Below are 15,193 nucleotides of genomic sequence, written 5' to 3'. Positions count from 1 at the left end.
AGAGGGAAATGTATAGCCTCATTAAAAATGAGATAAATAAAAAATAAGATGAGAAATTAATGAGCTGTGTGTCTGAGTTTCCTCGGGTGCCATAGCAAATTGACAAGAAATTGGGCAGCTTAGAACAGGTATGTATTACCTCAGTTGTGGAACCCAGAAACCCCAAATCAAGGCTTTGGCAAAGGCAGTTACTTCTGGGGGCTCTGACGGGGGTCCATCCTGGGTCTCCCCTGCTTCTTGGGGCTGTGATGGGGGTCCTCCCTGGGCCCCCTCAATTTCTGGGGGCTGCCCTTGACTGGCAGACCCATCATCAGACGGTCCCATGTTCGTCCCTGTGTGTCTGTGTCCAGACTTCCTCCTAAAAGGACGCATGTCGCTGGATTAGGGCCACTCCGATGCAGGATGACCTCATCTTAACTTGATTGTTTCTGCGAAGAGTTATTTCCAAATTAAGCCACACTCTGCAGTTCTTGATGGGCATGAGTTTTTGAAGGGCCCTTTCAACCCACTGCCAGGTGCTACCTGAGAAGCCAGGAGGAGAGAAAGAAAGCAAGACAGAAACATGGGAAATCAACAAGGATAAAAGCAGAAGTCAGTCTAGCAGAAATCGAAGAAACAGCAGCAGACAATAAAGTCAGAGCCTGACTCTGACAAGACGGGCGAAGCCAGCATCCCAGAGGGCCGCCACACTGTGGGCTGCACACACTGTAATTTGCCACACGCAGGGGAGGACAGGGTCGAGGAGGAGGAGGGTGGTGGGGGGTGGACTCAGAAGGCACCTCCTCCAGGAAGCCCTCCTTGACTCCTTGCTGAGGATGGTCCAAGAGCCCGCTGCTGCTGGCACAGCCCCTTGTACGTGGCTCTCTAGTGGAGCTCACCCACCGTCTTGCTGAGCCCTCTTACCGTCTGTCCTTTTCGAGCTCTGACAGTAACCTCCTTCATGACAGAACCATGCCCTTTTCCCCTGTTGCATTTTGTGTATGAAGCCTCGTATACAGAAGGTGCCCAATAAATGATCGAAGCCCTGTGTTTCTCTTTTTGCCCTGCAGCTGAGTGACCGGGTGCCCTGGACACGCCCCTTACCCTGGGACTCTCCTGCAAGGGAGGGGGTGGGTGGTGTTCCCGCCCAGTGAGTGGGGGGTGGGGGGAGGGGTTCCACTGTCCCAGGGTCCCAGGCGTGCGGGGTGTTGGGGGGTCAGCTCAGTTATGCAGCATCTCCCTAGACCCCCCGTCATTGTCTCCCCTCGGGCTGGAAGCCTGCACTTCACCCCCTCGTGTGGGAAAAACCCGGTCAGAAGATGAGCTGCCCACGCTGCGTCCCAGGGAGCCCCTGGCCCCGGGGGCAGGACAGACGGTCCCTGGAGCTGTCTCTGCGTTAGGGGCAGATTCCGCAGCTTTCTGGGAAGGCTGTTCCCACACTCTGGTTATGAAGATGCCTTTGGCCTGGATTGCCTGTCCTGACCCTAAGTCCTCCACCATTCTGTAGCCCAGACAGCTCATCAGCCCGGAAATGGGAGACAGGAAGGGGAGCTCCGAGAGCCAGAGGGTTTCCTGGAATCTCCCGGGTAGGGGGGGTGTCATCCAGGAATAACGGTCTGGCGTGGCAGAGCCCTGGGGGACCATAGCTCCCGGGAACACCCCTGGGTCCTCTTAACCCCCCTGAAGCGGCTCCATGCTTGGAACCACCAGTATCCTGCTTCATTTGACTCTTTGCTGCCAAAGATGGAAAAATCATCTCTGTGCCCAGCCGGAGCTGCTCACAGGTCCAAGAAAGTGAGGGCTGGCCCTCAGCTTCCTGGAAGAAAAGCGGCTTCTCGCGGCTTCCACGGGGAGCCCCGCGTCCTGGCCGTGACCGTGGACCTGAGTCAGCCTCTGTCCACAGTGTTGTGGGCCACCCCCAAGGCCAGGTCGCTCATTATCTCAAATCAGTGTGTCCCAAACCCATTCAGGTTAACCAGATCAAAACCAAACAAACACACAGAAAGTGGCAAGGGTGCCTGGGGATTGCACGGCTGCTGGGAGCGTGGAACGGGGCGCCTGGTGGACACAGCTTAGAGGTTCTTCACTGAGCTAAGTGTGACGCCCCGGGGTGTCCCCAGGAATGGCACACAGCACTGAGACACACACCCACACACTCAACATCCACAGTGGTTGAGGGGTGGACCCAGCCTGTGTCAACCAGCCATGAACGGGCCGTCGAGATGTGATAGGATGGAGTCTGACTCAGCCACGGAAAGGAGGGGCGAGCTGGCACCTCAGCAACACATGCACCTTGGAGACCATCGGAGAGGGAGGGGCCTGGCACGCACCATGGGGCTGCTCCTGTGAAACGCCCATAAGGGGTGTGTCCACGGACACGGAGGGACACATACTGTGGGACTGCTCCTGTGAAACGCCCAGAAGGGGCACGTCCGTGGGCGTGGCAGGTGGGCTGGTGGGGGCCAGGCCTGGTGGAGGGCGCAGGGGCTGCCGGGTGTTTGGCGGTGATGAGATGCCTGGCTCCAGGTGCCAGTGATGGTTGTGTAACGTTACGAATGCACTGAAGACCACAGAACCGCACACTTTAAGATGATGGGCTGTTAATTTTATGTTGTGCGCGTTTCACTTCAATGAAGGAAAAGGCCCCTCCTTTGCTCAATCACTTCTCCGGCCCCTTGCTTCTGCGGGAAGCCCCGGGGGCATTTCCTCCTGACCTGCTCCCGCCTCTCTGCCCCGGGTCACCACCACCACGGAGCCCGGTCACTTCTGAGTGGCCTAACTCTGTGGACCTCCTGCGGTGGCCAGGGGCCTCTGCTGGCTCCTCTCTTCTGGATGCTGGCAGAGCCTGGAGTCACTGTAGACGGTCTACACTGCAGTGTGGGGGCCTTTCCACGGTGTCGCTTCAGTATCCCACTGATTCACTTCTGCCTGTAGTACTGTTTTCTCTTTTCGGCCACGTGGCTTGTGGGATCTTGGTCCCCCCAACCAGGGATCAAACCCGGGCCCTCATCAGTGGGAGCGTGGGGGCCTAACCACTGGACCCCAGGGAATTCCCTTGTTCTTGTCTTCAATAATTTCTAAGAGCAAAGGCCCAGAGTGTCTCACTTGAGATGCAGCTGACATTTCTAGTCAAAATTCATGGTTTATAGGAACAGTTGGTTTCATTTGTAATGATTTCTGTAAAAGTGGGACAGCCTTACCGACAGTTTTTTAAATTCATCTTTGCTGCTGTGTGTGGGCTCTCCCTCGTTGGGGCGTGGGGGCTGCTCTCCAGCTGTGGCTTCTCTACTGAGCACGGGCTCAGTAGCTGCGGTGCACGGGTTTAGTTGCCTCGAGGCACATGGGATCGTCCCAGGCCAGGGATTGAACCCATGTCCCCTGCGTTGGCAGGTGGGTTCTTCACCACTGGACCACCAGGGAGGCCCTTCCCGACAATCTTAATGTTGAGTAGGAAAATGACATTTCCCTGGTGGCTCCGTGGTAAAGAATCTGCCTGCCAATGCAGGAAACTTGGGTTTGATCCCTGGGTTGGAACGATCCCCTGAAGAAGGAAATGGCAACCCACTCCGGTTTTCTTGCCTGGGAGATCCCATGGACAGAGGAGCCTGGCGGGCTGCAGCCTGAGTCGCACATGACTGGCGACTAAAGAGCGGCAGCACACTCTAGTGTGTTGACATTCATCTCTCACCCAGTGAACTGCAAACGGCACATAACCCAGGGACTCCTGGCACCAGGCAGAGATTGATGCCAGTCTCAGGGAGGATGGGATGGCTGTCGTCATGGTAACAGAAGAGCGGCAAGGCGTGACCTTGGAAGGCAGTTCTGGAGCCGTCGGTGGTGGCTGGTGTGTCCATGGCTGCCCTTCGGGGAACCCCTCTCTCCCACGAGGCACGGGGCTGCTGCTCAGCCTTGCAGACGCTGAGTTTTGGATGAACACCATTTACGGTAGCATGAGTAAAGCATCTGTCCTGCTTTGGCTGTCCTCTGGGTCTCTGTAGATGCAGAGCTTGTATGGAGTCAGTCGTGCTGCTCAGCCTGTGCTGCTGTGACTGCCCTGGGCCATGTGCTGGGAAGCCCCATCTCCATCTGGGGACTCACTGGTCACCAGGTTGCTCTGGGGCTGAGAAGCTGCGGGGTTGGCCACGGGAGACCTCCACGTCCCTTTGCACATTTTGGATTTGGGGCCCTCTGTGTGTAAACCTAGTTTTTAAAAAGCAGTGGCTTTTGGGTCTGTCTCCCTGTTATGCACCCAACTCCCATCTCCTGCGCCTCAGGGAGCAGAGTGCGGGCACTGCTGCCCTCAAGGTGAAGCCTGGGGCCTGGGGGCACCCCACGTGCTTGCTGGGGGCTTGGGTTGACTCGAATTTGGTTCCAGGACACGTTGCTCAAAGTGTGAATGAGCAGACAGCCTCCCGGAGCCAGGGTGCTATGGCTGCCAGAGCTGTGGGCTGGGAGTCCGGGCCGGGGCGGGGTCCGGGACAGGAGCCCGGCCAGGGTGTGCTGGGTCCCCTGCCTTCCCGGGACCCCATGGCCTCCTGGACGACTCTGGGGTTCTGCCAGGACGGCCTCTCCTCTCACCCCTCCCCGTTGCCCCCCTGCCCCCCAGGAAGAAAACAGACAGATCCTGGCTCAGCAGAAGTCTGCCTCGCAGTCGGACTTGCAGGATGAGGATGTGTCTCCGTTGCCGCCCAATCCCGTGGTGAAGGCCCGGCACCGGCGCGGGGGTGTGAGCGCAGAGGTGTACACGGAGGAGGATGCGGTGTCCTACGTGCGGAAGGTGGGCCTGGCCCGGCCCGCACCCTGCTCCGCCCCGCCCACACCCTGGCCCAGGCCGCGCCCCGCCCGCGCCCCGCCCCCGCCCCACCCCCGCCGCTCCCCGCCCCACCCCCGCCCACGCTGCACCCACGCCCACCTCCCCCCACCCCCTCCACGCCACGCCCCGCCCCACCCCCGGCCCGCGCCCCGCCCCAGCCCACGCCGCGCCCCGCCCCCGCCCTACCCCGCCCACACCCCTGCGCACGCCGAGCCCTGCCCACGCCCCGCCCCGCCCACACCCCCGTCCACACCCCCGCCCCACCCCCGCCCACGCCCCGCCCCACCCCACCCACGCCGCGCCCCCGCCCCACCCCCGCCCACGCCCCGCCCCAGCCCACGCCGCGCCCTGCCCCCGCCCACACCCTGCCCACGCCCCCATACTCCGCTGACCTCCCTGCTTCCGGGGGGGTCCTTGTGGTCCAGGCTGGCCTGAGCCTGGCGCTGCACTTACCTGAGCTCCCATGGGGCCCCTGCCGCCCGCGGTTCTTGACGCCAATAGGCTGGGGACAGGGTGGGTCACCCAGGTTGTGGGGTGTAGGGGGAGGAACCCCGGGTCTGTGGCCATGGTTTCCTGGCTTCCTGGCTTCATCCTGGAGGCTAGACCCCGACCTCGGAGCCTTCTGGAGGGAGCCCGCCCCACCCTGGCCATCAACCCCCCTTCCTCACCAGCGGAGCAGGGCTCCCCTTTGCCTTGTCAGGGGCCTGCCTGGTGAGCCAGTGCTGGTGGCCACGTGACACCCAAGGCCCCCTCGGACCTGTCAGTCCATCTTATGCATTTCTACAGCCAGCTTTGCTTTAAAAATTTTTTTTTAATAGTTTATGGCCATTAAAATTTTTTTAAAAATTATAGGAAAATATGAGTAACATAAGGTGTACTGCCTGTGTCTGTTTTGGCCGCTATAACAAGAGACTGGGGGCTTACACAGCAGACATGTACTGTCACAACTTGGGGGCTCAGGGTCCCAGACCAAGGTGCCGGCAGGCCACCTTGGTGAGGACCCTCTTCCCGTGTCCCCAGACAGTCGTCACCTTCGCACGTGTTCTCACGTGTTGGCGGGGAGTGTGTGGAGTGAGCTCTCGGGGTCTCGACTTACAAGGGCACTGATCACATCCTGGGGACCCTGCCCCCACGACCTCTCCCAAAGCCCCATCACCGAACCCCGTAACCCAGGGACCGTCCCTAGGCCGTGGTCCTTGGGCTTCGACATAGGAATCTGGGGACAGAGTGGCCGCAGCACTTCAGCCACCATCATGCCACAGTCACCACCATCTCCAGGATGTTTGCATCTCACAAAACTGAACCCCTGTCCACACGAGACCACCCCACCCCCCAGCCCTCCCCTATGATCAGGGCGTGAAACCCGTGAAAGTGCAGTTGAGAAGCCCACCAGGACACTTCACTCTCGTGGCCTTTCTCCTAAAGCCCAGGACTCCTGTCTAATGGGGAGTTCCCCAGACATACCCAGAGGGAGGGACGCTCTGCAGAGTAACTGGCCGGCCCTCCTCCAAGGAACTGTCCCCAACCAGAGGGGCTGAGGGGTGGTGAGGCCTGGTGTGGCCCAGGTGGGGTCTGAGGAGGGGGGACAGACGTGTGAGTTCAGTTCCTGGGAAGGGACCGGCCGGGTCCCAGGTGGTGGGGGGTGCTCCGGGGCAACCCCGGGTGTCACAGGAGGGGCGAGGTGCCTTCGGTGGTTGGGCCTGGGGCGGCTTTTCCAGAGGCTCCGTCCTGCCCCCCAGGGGTCTCTTTGTAAAGGTTCCATGGTTTCAGGAGACATAGTGCGCCCACCTGGGGGTCCTGACGTCCCCCCTGCCCCAGCCTGGAAGAGACTGAAGGGCAGCTGAGCACGAGGCGGGGCCATGTCACGGCACAGTCAGCCTCCCCCTCGGTGTCCTTTTTAAAGACAACGTTTCTTTATTGAGCTGCTTCGGGTTGTAGTTGCCACTCACGGACTCAGTAGCTGTGGCATCAGGATTCAGCTGCTCCTTGGCTTGTGGGATGTTAATCCCCCGACTAGGGATCAAACCCACTTCCCCTGCATTGTGAGGCGGGTTCTTAACAATTGGACCATCGGGGAAGTTCCCCTTGGTGTCTTTTAAGGGAAGAACCTTGGCGTTGGAGATGCTGGTGCTGGTCATCAACGGGACACATCGTGAGCTCCGCGGGCTGGTCCTGGAGGGCGTGGGGATGGGTTTTTACTCACATTTTGGCCAACTGGGTCCAGACCCCCACCCGGCCCCTCCATCACCACCTGGAAGTGTGGAGCCAGTCTTGGATCAAGTTATCTTTTGTTCCCCCAGTTTTCAAATATTTCAGTAAGTACTTATTACCTGAAAAAAAGCCAAAGAAATAAAGAAAACTTAAAAAGGCATCATAATCCAGGGGCCTGGAGGTCTGTAGTGTCTTTTAGAGGCTCTGACGGCTGCCAGCGCCTGTCCACCAAGACCCTGAGTTCACGGTCTTAGGCCAACTTTGAGTCGCTCTCAGCCCCTTGTCTCTTCTTTACTTTTTAAATTTCAAAAAGTTGTGACACTCAGCTAGCATTTCAAGTTTTCTGTCCACCATCACTGGTAGACACATTTTGAAGGCTGGGCAGCAGCATTTCTCGGGGTCTAGCGGGTACCCAGAGGCTGGCAGATTCAGGCCCTGGGCTCGGCCCTGGGATGCTGCCCGTCTGACTTCACCTGGCCTCCCCGCAGGTCATCCCCAAGGACTACAAGACCATGACGGCGCTGGCCAAGGCCATCTCCAAGAACGTGCTCTTCTCTCACCTGGACGACAACGAGCGGAGGTAGGAGTTGGGGGTGCTGGCGGGACGCCAGTTTTGGGAGCACAGGCTCACGGGTGGGGGTGGCCTCCAGAAACGAAGCGCCATTTGCACCTGGGCTGCCTCCCAAATCTGGGTCAGGATCGGAAGTGGCTGCAGGCCAGCCTTGTCACAGAAAGACACCTCGTCTGCTTGCGGAGGCCAAACACACTGCCTCCTGGGGCCGCGGGCGGAAGCACGTCTGTGCATGCGGCACGGGGTCCTGAGAGGGTGTGACTGAGCTGGGAGAGGGGCAGCACTGGCGGGAAGGGCCTCGGGGACGGACGTGGGGCAAGGGTGCGGGTGACCCCAGGGGGCGGACGTGGGGCGAGGGTGCGGGTGACCCAGGGGGTGGGTGTGGGGTACAGGTGACCCAGGGAGTGGGTGTGGGGGTGTGGGTGACCCAGGGGGTGGGTGTGGGGTGCGGGTGACCCCAGGTGGTGGGTGTGGGGCTGCGGGTGACCCAGGGGGTGGGTGTGGGGGTGTGGGTGACCCAGGGGGTGGATATTGGGGTACAGGTGACCCCAGGGGGTGGATGTGGGGGTACAGGTGACCCCAGGGGGTGGGTGTGGGGTGCGGGTGACCCCAGGTGGTGGGTGTGGGGCTGTGGGTGACCCCAGGTGGTGGGTGTGGGGGTGCGGGTGACCCAGGGGTTGGGTGTGGGGGTACAGGTGACCCCAGGGGGTGGGTGTGGGGGTGTGGGTGACCCAGGGGGTGGGTGTGGGGGTACAGGTGACCCCGGGGGGTGGGTGTGGGGGTGTGGGTGACCCCGGGGGGTGGGTGTGGGGGTGTGGGTGACCCCGGGGGGTGGGTGTGGGGGTGTGGGTGACCCAGGGGGTGGGTGTGGGGGTGCGGGTGACCCAGGGGGTGGGTGTGGGGGTGCGGGTGACCCAGGGGGTGGATATGGGGGTGCGGGTGACCCCAGGGGGTGGGTGTGGGGGTGTGGGTGACCCCAGGGGGTTGGTGTGGGGTACAGGTGACTCCAGGGGGTGGGTGTGGGGGTGCGGGTGACCCAGGGGGTGGGTGTGGGGTGCGGGTGACCCCAGGGGGTGGGTGTAGGGGTACAGGTGACCCCAGGGGGTGGGTGTGGTCCACGAGTCCTGACGGCACTGGGGTGCTTTGCTTGAGAATTGAGACCAGGTAAGTGAGTGAGTAAGTGAGTAAGTGAGTGAGTAAGTAAGTAAGTGAGTGAGTAAGTAAGTAAGTAAGTAAGTGAGTGAGTAAGTAAGTAAGTAAGTGAAGTTGCTCAGTTGTGTCTGACTCTTTGCGACCCGGTGGACTGTAGCTTACCAGGTTTCTCCGTCCATGGGATTCTCCAGGCAAGAATACTGGAGTGGGTTACCATTTCATTCTCCAGGGAATCTTCCCGACCCAGGGATCGAACCCAGGTCTCCCGCATTGGGGGCAGATGCTTTAACCTCTGAGCCACCAGGGAAGACGTAAATAGTAGGGAAAGCTGGGACGTTTTTCACCCTGCCGCCCGGGTGAGAGGGTCCCTGGGGTATTGGGCGCAATCCTTCAGGGTTGACTCCGTGCACACAGCTGACCCTGCGCAGAGTGGAAGGACGCCCCGGCGGAGCCTCACACCCACGAGGAGAGCAGCATCTGCCCGCACAGCTTCTGCTAGGCGTGCTCCGGGGGCCGTGTCACGTGGCTGCTTTCCTTCCCTGGCTCCTGCATTTTTTAGGACATGCAGAAGACCTCTTTGTTTTTTTAATAATGACAGCTTTTGAAAAACTGTTTTTATTTGTTCATCTTTGGTTGCACTGGGTCTTCGTGCTGTGCACAGGTTTTCCTGTAGTTGTGCAGAGCGGGGGTCCTCGGGGCAAAGTGTCTGGGCTTCTCACTGCTGTGGCTCTCCCTGGTGCGGAGCTTGGGGTCTATGTCCATGGGTCAGTTGTCCGTGGAACGTGGACTCTTCCCAGACCAGGGACTGAACCCGTGTCCCCTGCATCGGCAGGCGGATGCTTATCCACCGTGGCACCAGGGAAATCCTAAGAAGGCCTCTTTGCAACCCCTCCCCACAGTGACTGCCTGCTGCAGCCTGGGGTGGTCCCTGCAGGCCACTGCCCGTGTGCGCGTTGTGTGGAGCCGGACGGGACACACGGATGCTCTGTGACGCGGGCCGGGGCTCCCCTGTGAGCCGTCTGGCTGTGGGCCTGTCGCTCCACTGAGGGGTGGGCGGGCCGGGGCTGCCCTGTGAGCCGTCTGGCTGTGGGCCTGCTGCTCCACTGAGGGGTGGGCTGGTGTGTCTGCCACTGCCCGCACCAAGGTCGCTGGGACTTCTCTCCGAGTTAAGGGCCTCGGTGGAGACCGAGGTCGCTGGGCCATCGCTCCTGCGTCAGGGGTGGAGCCTGAGGAGTGGTCTTCTGCAGGGTCAGCTCCCAGACGAGTGTGGCGGCACTGGCCAGGTGCCAGGCTGGGTTTTCAGGCTTGTGGTACGTTGTGCTGGCTGGTCGCCCAGGAAGGCGGTGGGGGTGTCCAGGAGACCTGAGTTTGGGGTTGGTCCCTCCTGTTCCCCAGCATGGGGACGAGGCTGCTTCCCAGGGCGGGTGGGAGGTTGGCATTGGAGAGGCTCGGTCTTCAGACGCCCGTGGGGCCAGTGCCCCCTCCCGGGACTGCCCGCCCCACTCAGTCCTGCCTGGAGTCGTGGGCCGCCCTCTCACTCTGCTCTGCGGCTCCTAGCAGACCCGTGGAAGGTGGATGCGGGGTGGACCTCACAGTCAACCCCAAACCCCCTCTCTCTCCGCTGAGTAGCCTTCCCAGTGCCAGCATCCCGGGTGCGATGACCTGATACCACGTTTGAGATGGGAGGGCGTCATTTCTCTGATAACTGCTGACACCTGGGCTCAGTTCACCGGCTTCCCTGGAAGCTGCTGAGCAGGTCTGCAGCCTGGAACAGGTCTTCTGCCCAGAACAGAAGGGTTTGGGCTCAGAATTGCAAGGCTTCTCTGCAGGTCCTGCCCTTTCACAGCCCTGCCAGCCCAAGGCAGCAGCTGGTGCAGCAAAGCCTTAAGCTTAGGGCTGAGGCAGTTGAGCGGGACTCCTTCTCCCGGCGGTTTCTGGCAGCGTATGTCTGGGAAGCATCTGGGTGGGGGGGGTCCTTTGCCCTTGACCCTAAATTTCCAGAGCCGCGAGTCTCCCTCTGCCTCTGACTTTTCTGTGTCTGAGAGCCAGGTGGACAAGAAGTGGAGGAAGCAGATGGTTGGATTAAAATTCCTCTTTGCGAGGCTGGCTTGGAAAGAAAGCTTTCCACAGGGTGTGTCTGCTTCAGATCTTTTGTTTTGCTCAGAGGAAAACTCACTTTCCAGATCGGAGCCCGCATGGGCCCCCGTTTCTGGCCACGGCCTCAAGGAGATGAGTCGACAGCTCAGGAAGCGGGTCCAGGGGGTGTGGGTGGGAAAGGTCCATTTCCTGACCTTCCCTGTGATGGCTCCTCGTGCAGTGCCCCAGTGTCTTTGCTCTTCCCAGCTTGGTGGACGTGGGGCTTCACGGCTCCGTCTCTGCTTGCCTGTGGCCTGGCACGTGCCACCTGTACCCTGAAGTGCGCGGAGCGTCTGGCGAGCCCTGATGAGCAGGCGGCCTGCTGCTCCCTCTTCTTCCCTGGGGGGAGAGCCACTGGCACATCCCTGAAGGCAGATCCTGGGGGGATGCTGCTGCTCCGCAGCCCTCCCGATGACCTCAGAGGTGACACAGGCCACCCCATGGTCGTGGGCTGGGCGTCATGGCTCCCACCGGCGATTCCAGCTTGTGTGGAGGTCCACCCGCGGGGAGAGCAGGGGAGGCTGTGTGCAGGCTTTGGTCTAAGAGAAGGAGGGTGTCTCTTGGTCAAACCACAGCACCCGCCAGAGCTGGGTCCCGGCGCACGCCTCGGGGGCTCCGCAGCCCGCGTCCCACCCTCTCCTGGGTGACGGGTCACAGGGTCACGCACCTGTGATGAGAGGAAGGTGTTGGCCCAGGCACTGCCCTGTGATCGGGGGGGCCTGCTGTCCCGGGGCCCTGGGGGTGCAGGGAGCTGGCCGTGCCCTGCTAGGTCTTGGGAGCACCAGAAAGAACCAGGGAGCCCCGTGTGCTTGTGCTGGGGGCAGGGGTCTGGCTGCGGCCTCTGTGCATTGGGCCCTGGGTGGGGGCCTCCTCATCCCTGGAGCCCCCAGACGGGTGGATGAACCTCTGACCGCGGGCGGCTGCGCTGGCGGCAGGGTGTGCTCTCTGCAGCTCTCATCACGGCGGCCCCCGCCTGTGCCCCGCCACGCGGCCGTCTGTCCCCGCCCACCCGTGCACCTCTGCAGCTTGTTTGTCTGTACACTGGCCCGGCCCCGGGTGATGGGAAAAACACGCGCGGCCGCGCTGCGAGGCGGTGCAGCTCCGGGCGGGCTCTGCTTCTCTGCCCCCCGCCCCCCAGCCTGGCTCCAGCTCGGGCTTTGCACTGCCTCCCAGTCAGGCGACCTTAAAAGACAAAACTGGAAAACAACGCTAGCGTCTCGGAGGAGGCAGGACCTCGTCTGAGAAGCTGCTTGACGGCTTTAACATGCGAGGCCAGGCTCTGGGCCGAGGACGCCTCCAGGCAGCACATCTGGGCTGCGTGGCCCAGCGCGTGGGTCTGTGTTCTGTGGGGGCTGGGCCCAGGGCTCTGGCGCCCATGTCCCTAGGTGCTCCGAGCCAGACGGCAGGTGGCAGGCCTCGTGGGCGCATCTTTTAAGGGCCGCGCCGGCAGTGATATGGGCCCTGGGGACGGCAAGCAGGCTGCCCACGGCCCCCCACGACCCCACGCCCCCCCATGCCCCCACGCCCCCCATGGCTCCCCACGCCCCACACCCCCATGGCCCCCACAACCCCCCACCCCCCCATGGCCCCCCACGGCCTGGGGGGGTGATTCGGGCCGTGGGTGCAGTGAGACCACCGGGCTGACCTGCTTCCTGCCGTGACCGCACTGCCGGCCCCTGAGCCTTCTGCTGGCCTCGCCCGTGGTCTCCCTTGCCCGGCGCCGTCATGACAGCTGCTGGAGTCCGATGGCGAGAGGTCTCCAGAATGCGGCCGACGGGTCTGCGCACACCCGCCAGGCCACTGTTGATGTCCCCTGACGGTCGCCCCTTAATGTGATTTGAAGTGCCAGCAAGCCATGGGTCCCCAAGGCCCAGAGAGGTGGGAAGTAGGACCATCTGTCTGGAAAGGAGGGGCCCTGCGGGGTGTGCCTGCTGGGGAGCTGGCCCCGGCCCCCCCACAGTGATGACGCAATCCCTGGACTTAGGGACCCCGGGGGCCCTGGCTCCACTCCTGAGCCCTGTCACTGCACAGGGAGCACCTGAGCCGGCTGTGGGGTCGCCGGCTGCCCGGGGCCCATCCCGCCTCTGCAGACGCAGACTGCCTGCCCGTTTGTCAGGTGGGTGCGGCCACACGGCCCTGTCCGCGTCCCTGAGGCGAGGGTCCCCGAGCGCATGAGGCCCTCTGAGGCCACGTCCGCCCACCCCCACAGCAGCCCCCAGAGCCCTGCGCCTGGAGGGGAGGGCAGCTCCTGTCCCCCGGGCCTGGCCCACCCCCTGCCCCCCGCTCCCCGGCCCTGCCGGCTCGGCCTTGCCATGTCCACGGACGTGGGTCCACAGTCAAGCTGCAAGGAACCCAGGACGTTACCGGGCAGGAAGACCCCAGGGCGCCAAAGAGTTAAAGCCTCCGTTTCCGACGGCGTGAAAATCAGGGGCCAGCAGCTGGTGGACACGGTGCGCATCCCCACAGCTGTTCCCGGAGTCACAGCGTCTCTTTGTTTGCCCGACTCTTAGCAACTGTTGCTTTTTCTGAAGGACACGTGTGAACCAGCTGTCCCCTCCCAAGATGCAGCCAGGCGAGGTAGCCTAGATCCTCAGTGGGGCAAGAGGAAAGCGCGGCTTGTCCAGGGGATGGGGGCTGCCGGCTGTTCCCAGCCTCGCCCTCGAGTGCCATGAAGGGGCCCCACCCAAAGGCGGCTGGTTGAGCGCAGACGGCACACGGCACGCGGCCGGGCCCGTGGGCGGGACCCACGTCACAGCCAGGGCTGCACACGGTGGCCGCAGATCAGGCCTAGGGGCGACCCTGGGAGCCCCTCAGGGGATCGGCTGGGCCCCCAGCTCAGCCTCTCGAGGTGGTGGGGGGTGGGGCCGCGAGCCCCATGCCGGGACCTTAGTGTGGCAGGGGTGCCTCCTGCAAGGGCTCTGGAGGGGTCTCCTATGGAGTGTTTGCGGGACCCCTGAGGGGCCCCCAGAGCCAAGGGCTCTGCAAAGGGTTTGGTGTCTTGGGTCCCTGCGAGGGGGATGTGGCTGGTGTTGACCCTGCGTCCGCCAGACCTTCATTCGCGCCACCCTCTGGTACCTGCCACCCCGATTCCGTCCAGGTCTCATGGTGACCCTGTGCGTGTTGATTTCTGTCCATTTTATAGGTGGGGAGGCCCGGGGCTCGGGGTGACCCTGTGCATGTTGATTTCTGTCCATTTTATACGTGGGGAGGCCTGGGGTTTGGGGTGACCCTGTGCGTGTTGATTTCTGTCCATTTTATACGTGGGGAGGCCCAGGGCTCGGGGTGACCCTGTGCATGTTGATTTCTGTCCATTTTATAGTTGGGGAGGCCCAGGGCTCAGGGTGAAGCAGCCGGCACGTGGTCCTCACTTGGCCAGGCCAGGGTCCGGCTGGCCCACAGGGCTGTTCCCCGCTCCCCACTGGGGACCCCCAATGTGGCCACACGCAAGTCCAGGGGGGCCGCTTGGGGGAGGAGCCCAGGGAGGTAGCAGGGCCTGTGTGGGCTGTGAGCCCCGGCCCCTGAGCTCCTGGCCCAGACACGTGGTGATGCTCAGGGCTGCTCTGCCATCCGGAGGCGGCTAAGACCTCCGGCAGCAGGGGTGGGGAGCACGGCTGGGCCCGGTGACCTTGGATTTCTCCTGGCCTTGCTGTTTGCCGGCCAGCGACGTAATCTCTGGAGCTTCAGGAATGTTCTGCCAGCCCTTGAAGGCAGGAAAGCCTTGGTCGCGAGGCAGGAGCTCACTCCCACGCACCCATCCGTCCATCAGGTGTCTGGTGCTGTCCTAGGGTGGTGAGCAGGCGACAGGGGAGAAGGGTGCTCGGGAGATGCGCCTGAGTGGGGTGGGAGTGGTCTCTGCAGGGCCCAGTGGCCGGTGGGGGGTTCTTGGAGGAGGGGCTGCGTAACCCAGACCTGGAAAGTGCACGGGCCAGAGGGACGGTCAGGGCCATGGTCCTGGCCCGCTGGCCCCTGTGCGAGCCTCCTGGGGCTGCTCAGACACGGGGTTGGTCTCTGGCTTCAAGCTCTGGGGCTGGCCTGTCGGGGGGCCAGTGTCTCCGTGTCCTCCTCAAGATCAGCCTCTGTCATTCGGGGGCAGGGGACGCCTAGCTCCCAACCCGGGTTTCCCCTGACTCCACTGTGCCTCGGGGCCTTGGGCTGCCGAACATCGGGACAAGCAGGTTGCTTGTAATGAGGCGCTGTGAACCAGCATCGTCCCGATATTTTAAATGCTGCATTTCGGAAACAGTTCTATCTTTTCAATGTAATATTTATCATGATCTAATGTATTTATTTTTAATCAGCTCCGTACCAATAATTAAAAAAAAAAACCCTCA

The 15,193-nt window shown here is 62.1% G+C and overlaps 1 protein-coding gene and 1 long non-coding RNA gene across 10 annotated transcripts in view; one reads left to right on the top strand and one right to left on the bottom strand.

The window, feature by feature from the left end:
* PRKAR1B (protein kinase cAMP-dependent type I regulatory subunit beta) overlaps positions 1 to 15,193 on the top strand; it is a 78,886-nt gene that overhangs the window by 10,238 nt on the left and 53,455 nt on the right. For all 9 annotated transcript variants that reach the window (XR_015155038.1, XR_015155037.1, XR_015155039.1 and 6 more), the window contains 2 exons: positions 4,586 to 4,756; positions 7,492 to 7,583. Coding sequence is in view for 4 of the 9 variants with exons in the window: in XM_086376870.1 (XP_086232996.1) it covers positions 4,586 to 4,756; positions 7,492 to 7,583 (263 nt within the window). In the remaining 5 variants the exon portion in view is untranslated. The remainder of the gene's footprint in view (positions 1 to 4,585; positions 4,757 to 7,491; positions 7,584 to 15,193) is intronic.
* LOC147344657 (uncharacterized) lies at positions 6,687 to 13,344 on the bottom strand. Its single transcript, XR_015155049.1, has 4 exons — positions 12,508 to 13,344; positions 8,889 to 11,529; positions 7,044 to 7,122; positions 6,687 to 6,964 (listed from the first exon to the last, which is right to left on the bottom strand). It is a non-coding gene; the product is annotated as an uncharacterized LOC147344657 (long non-coding RNA).

This window comes from Bos grunniens, chromosome 25 (genome assembly GCF_055505025.1).
Source record: "Bos grunniens cultivar Pamir isolate PY7600 chromosome 25, Bosgru_T2T1.0, whole genome shotgun sequence".
NCBI lineage: Eukaryota > Metazoa > Chordata > Mammalia > Artiodactyla > Bovidae > Bos > Bos grunniens.
Note: the sequence above shows the minus strand (reverse complement) of the source record. Positions and strands in the feature narration are given on the sequence as shown.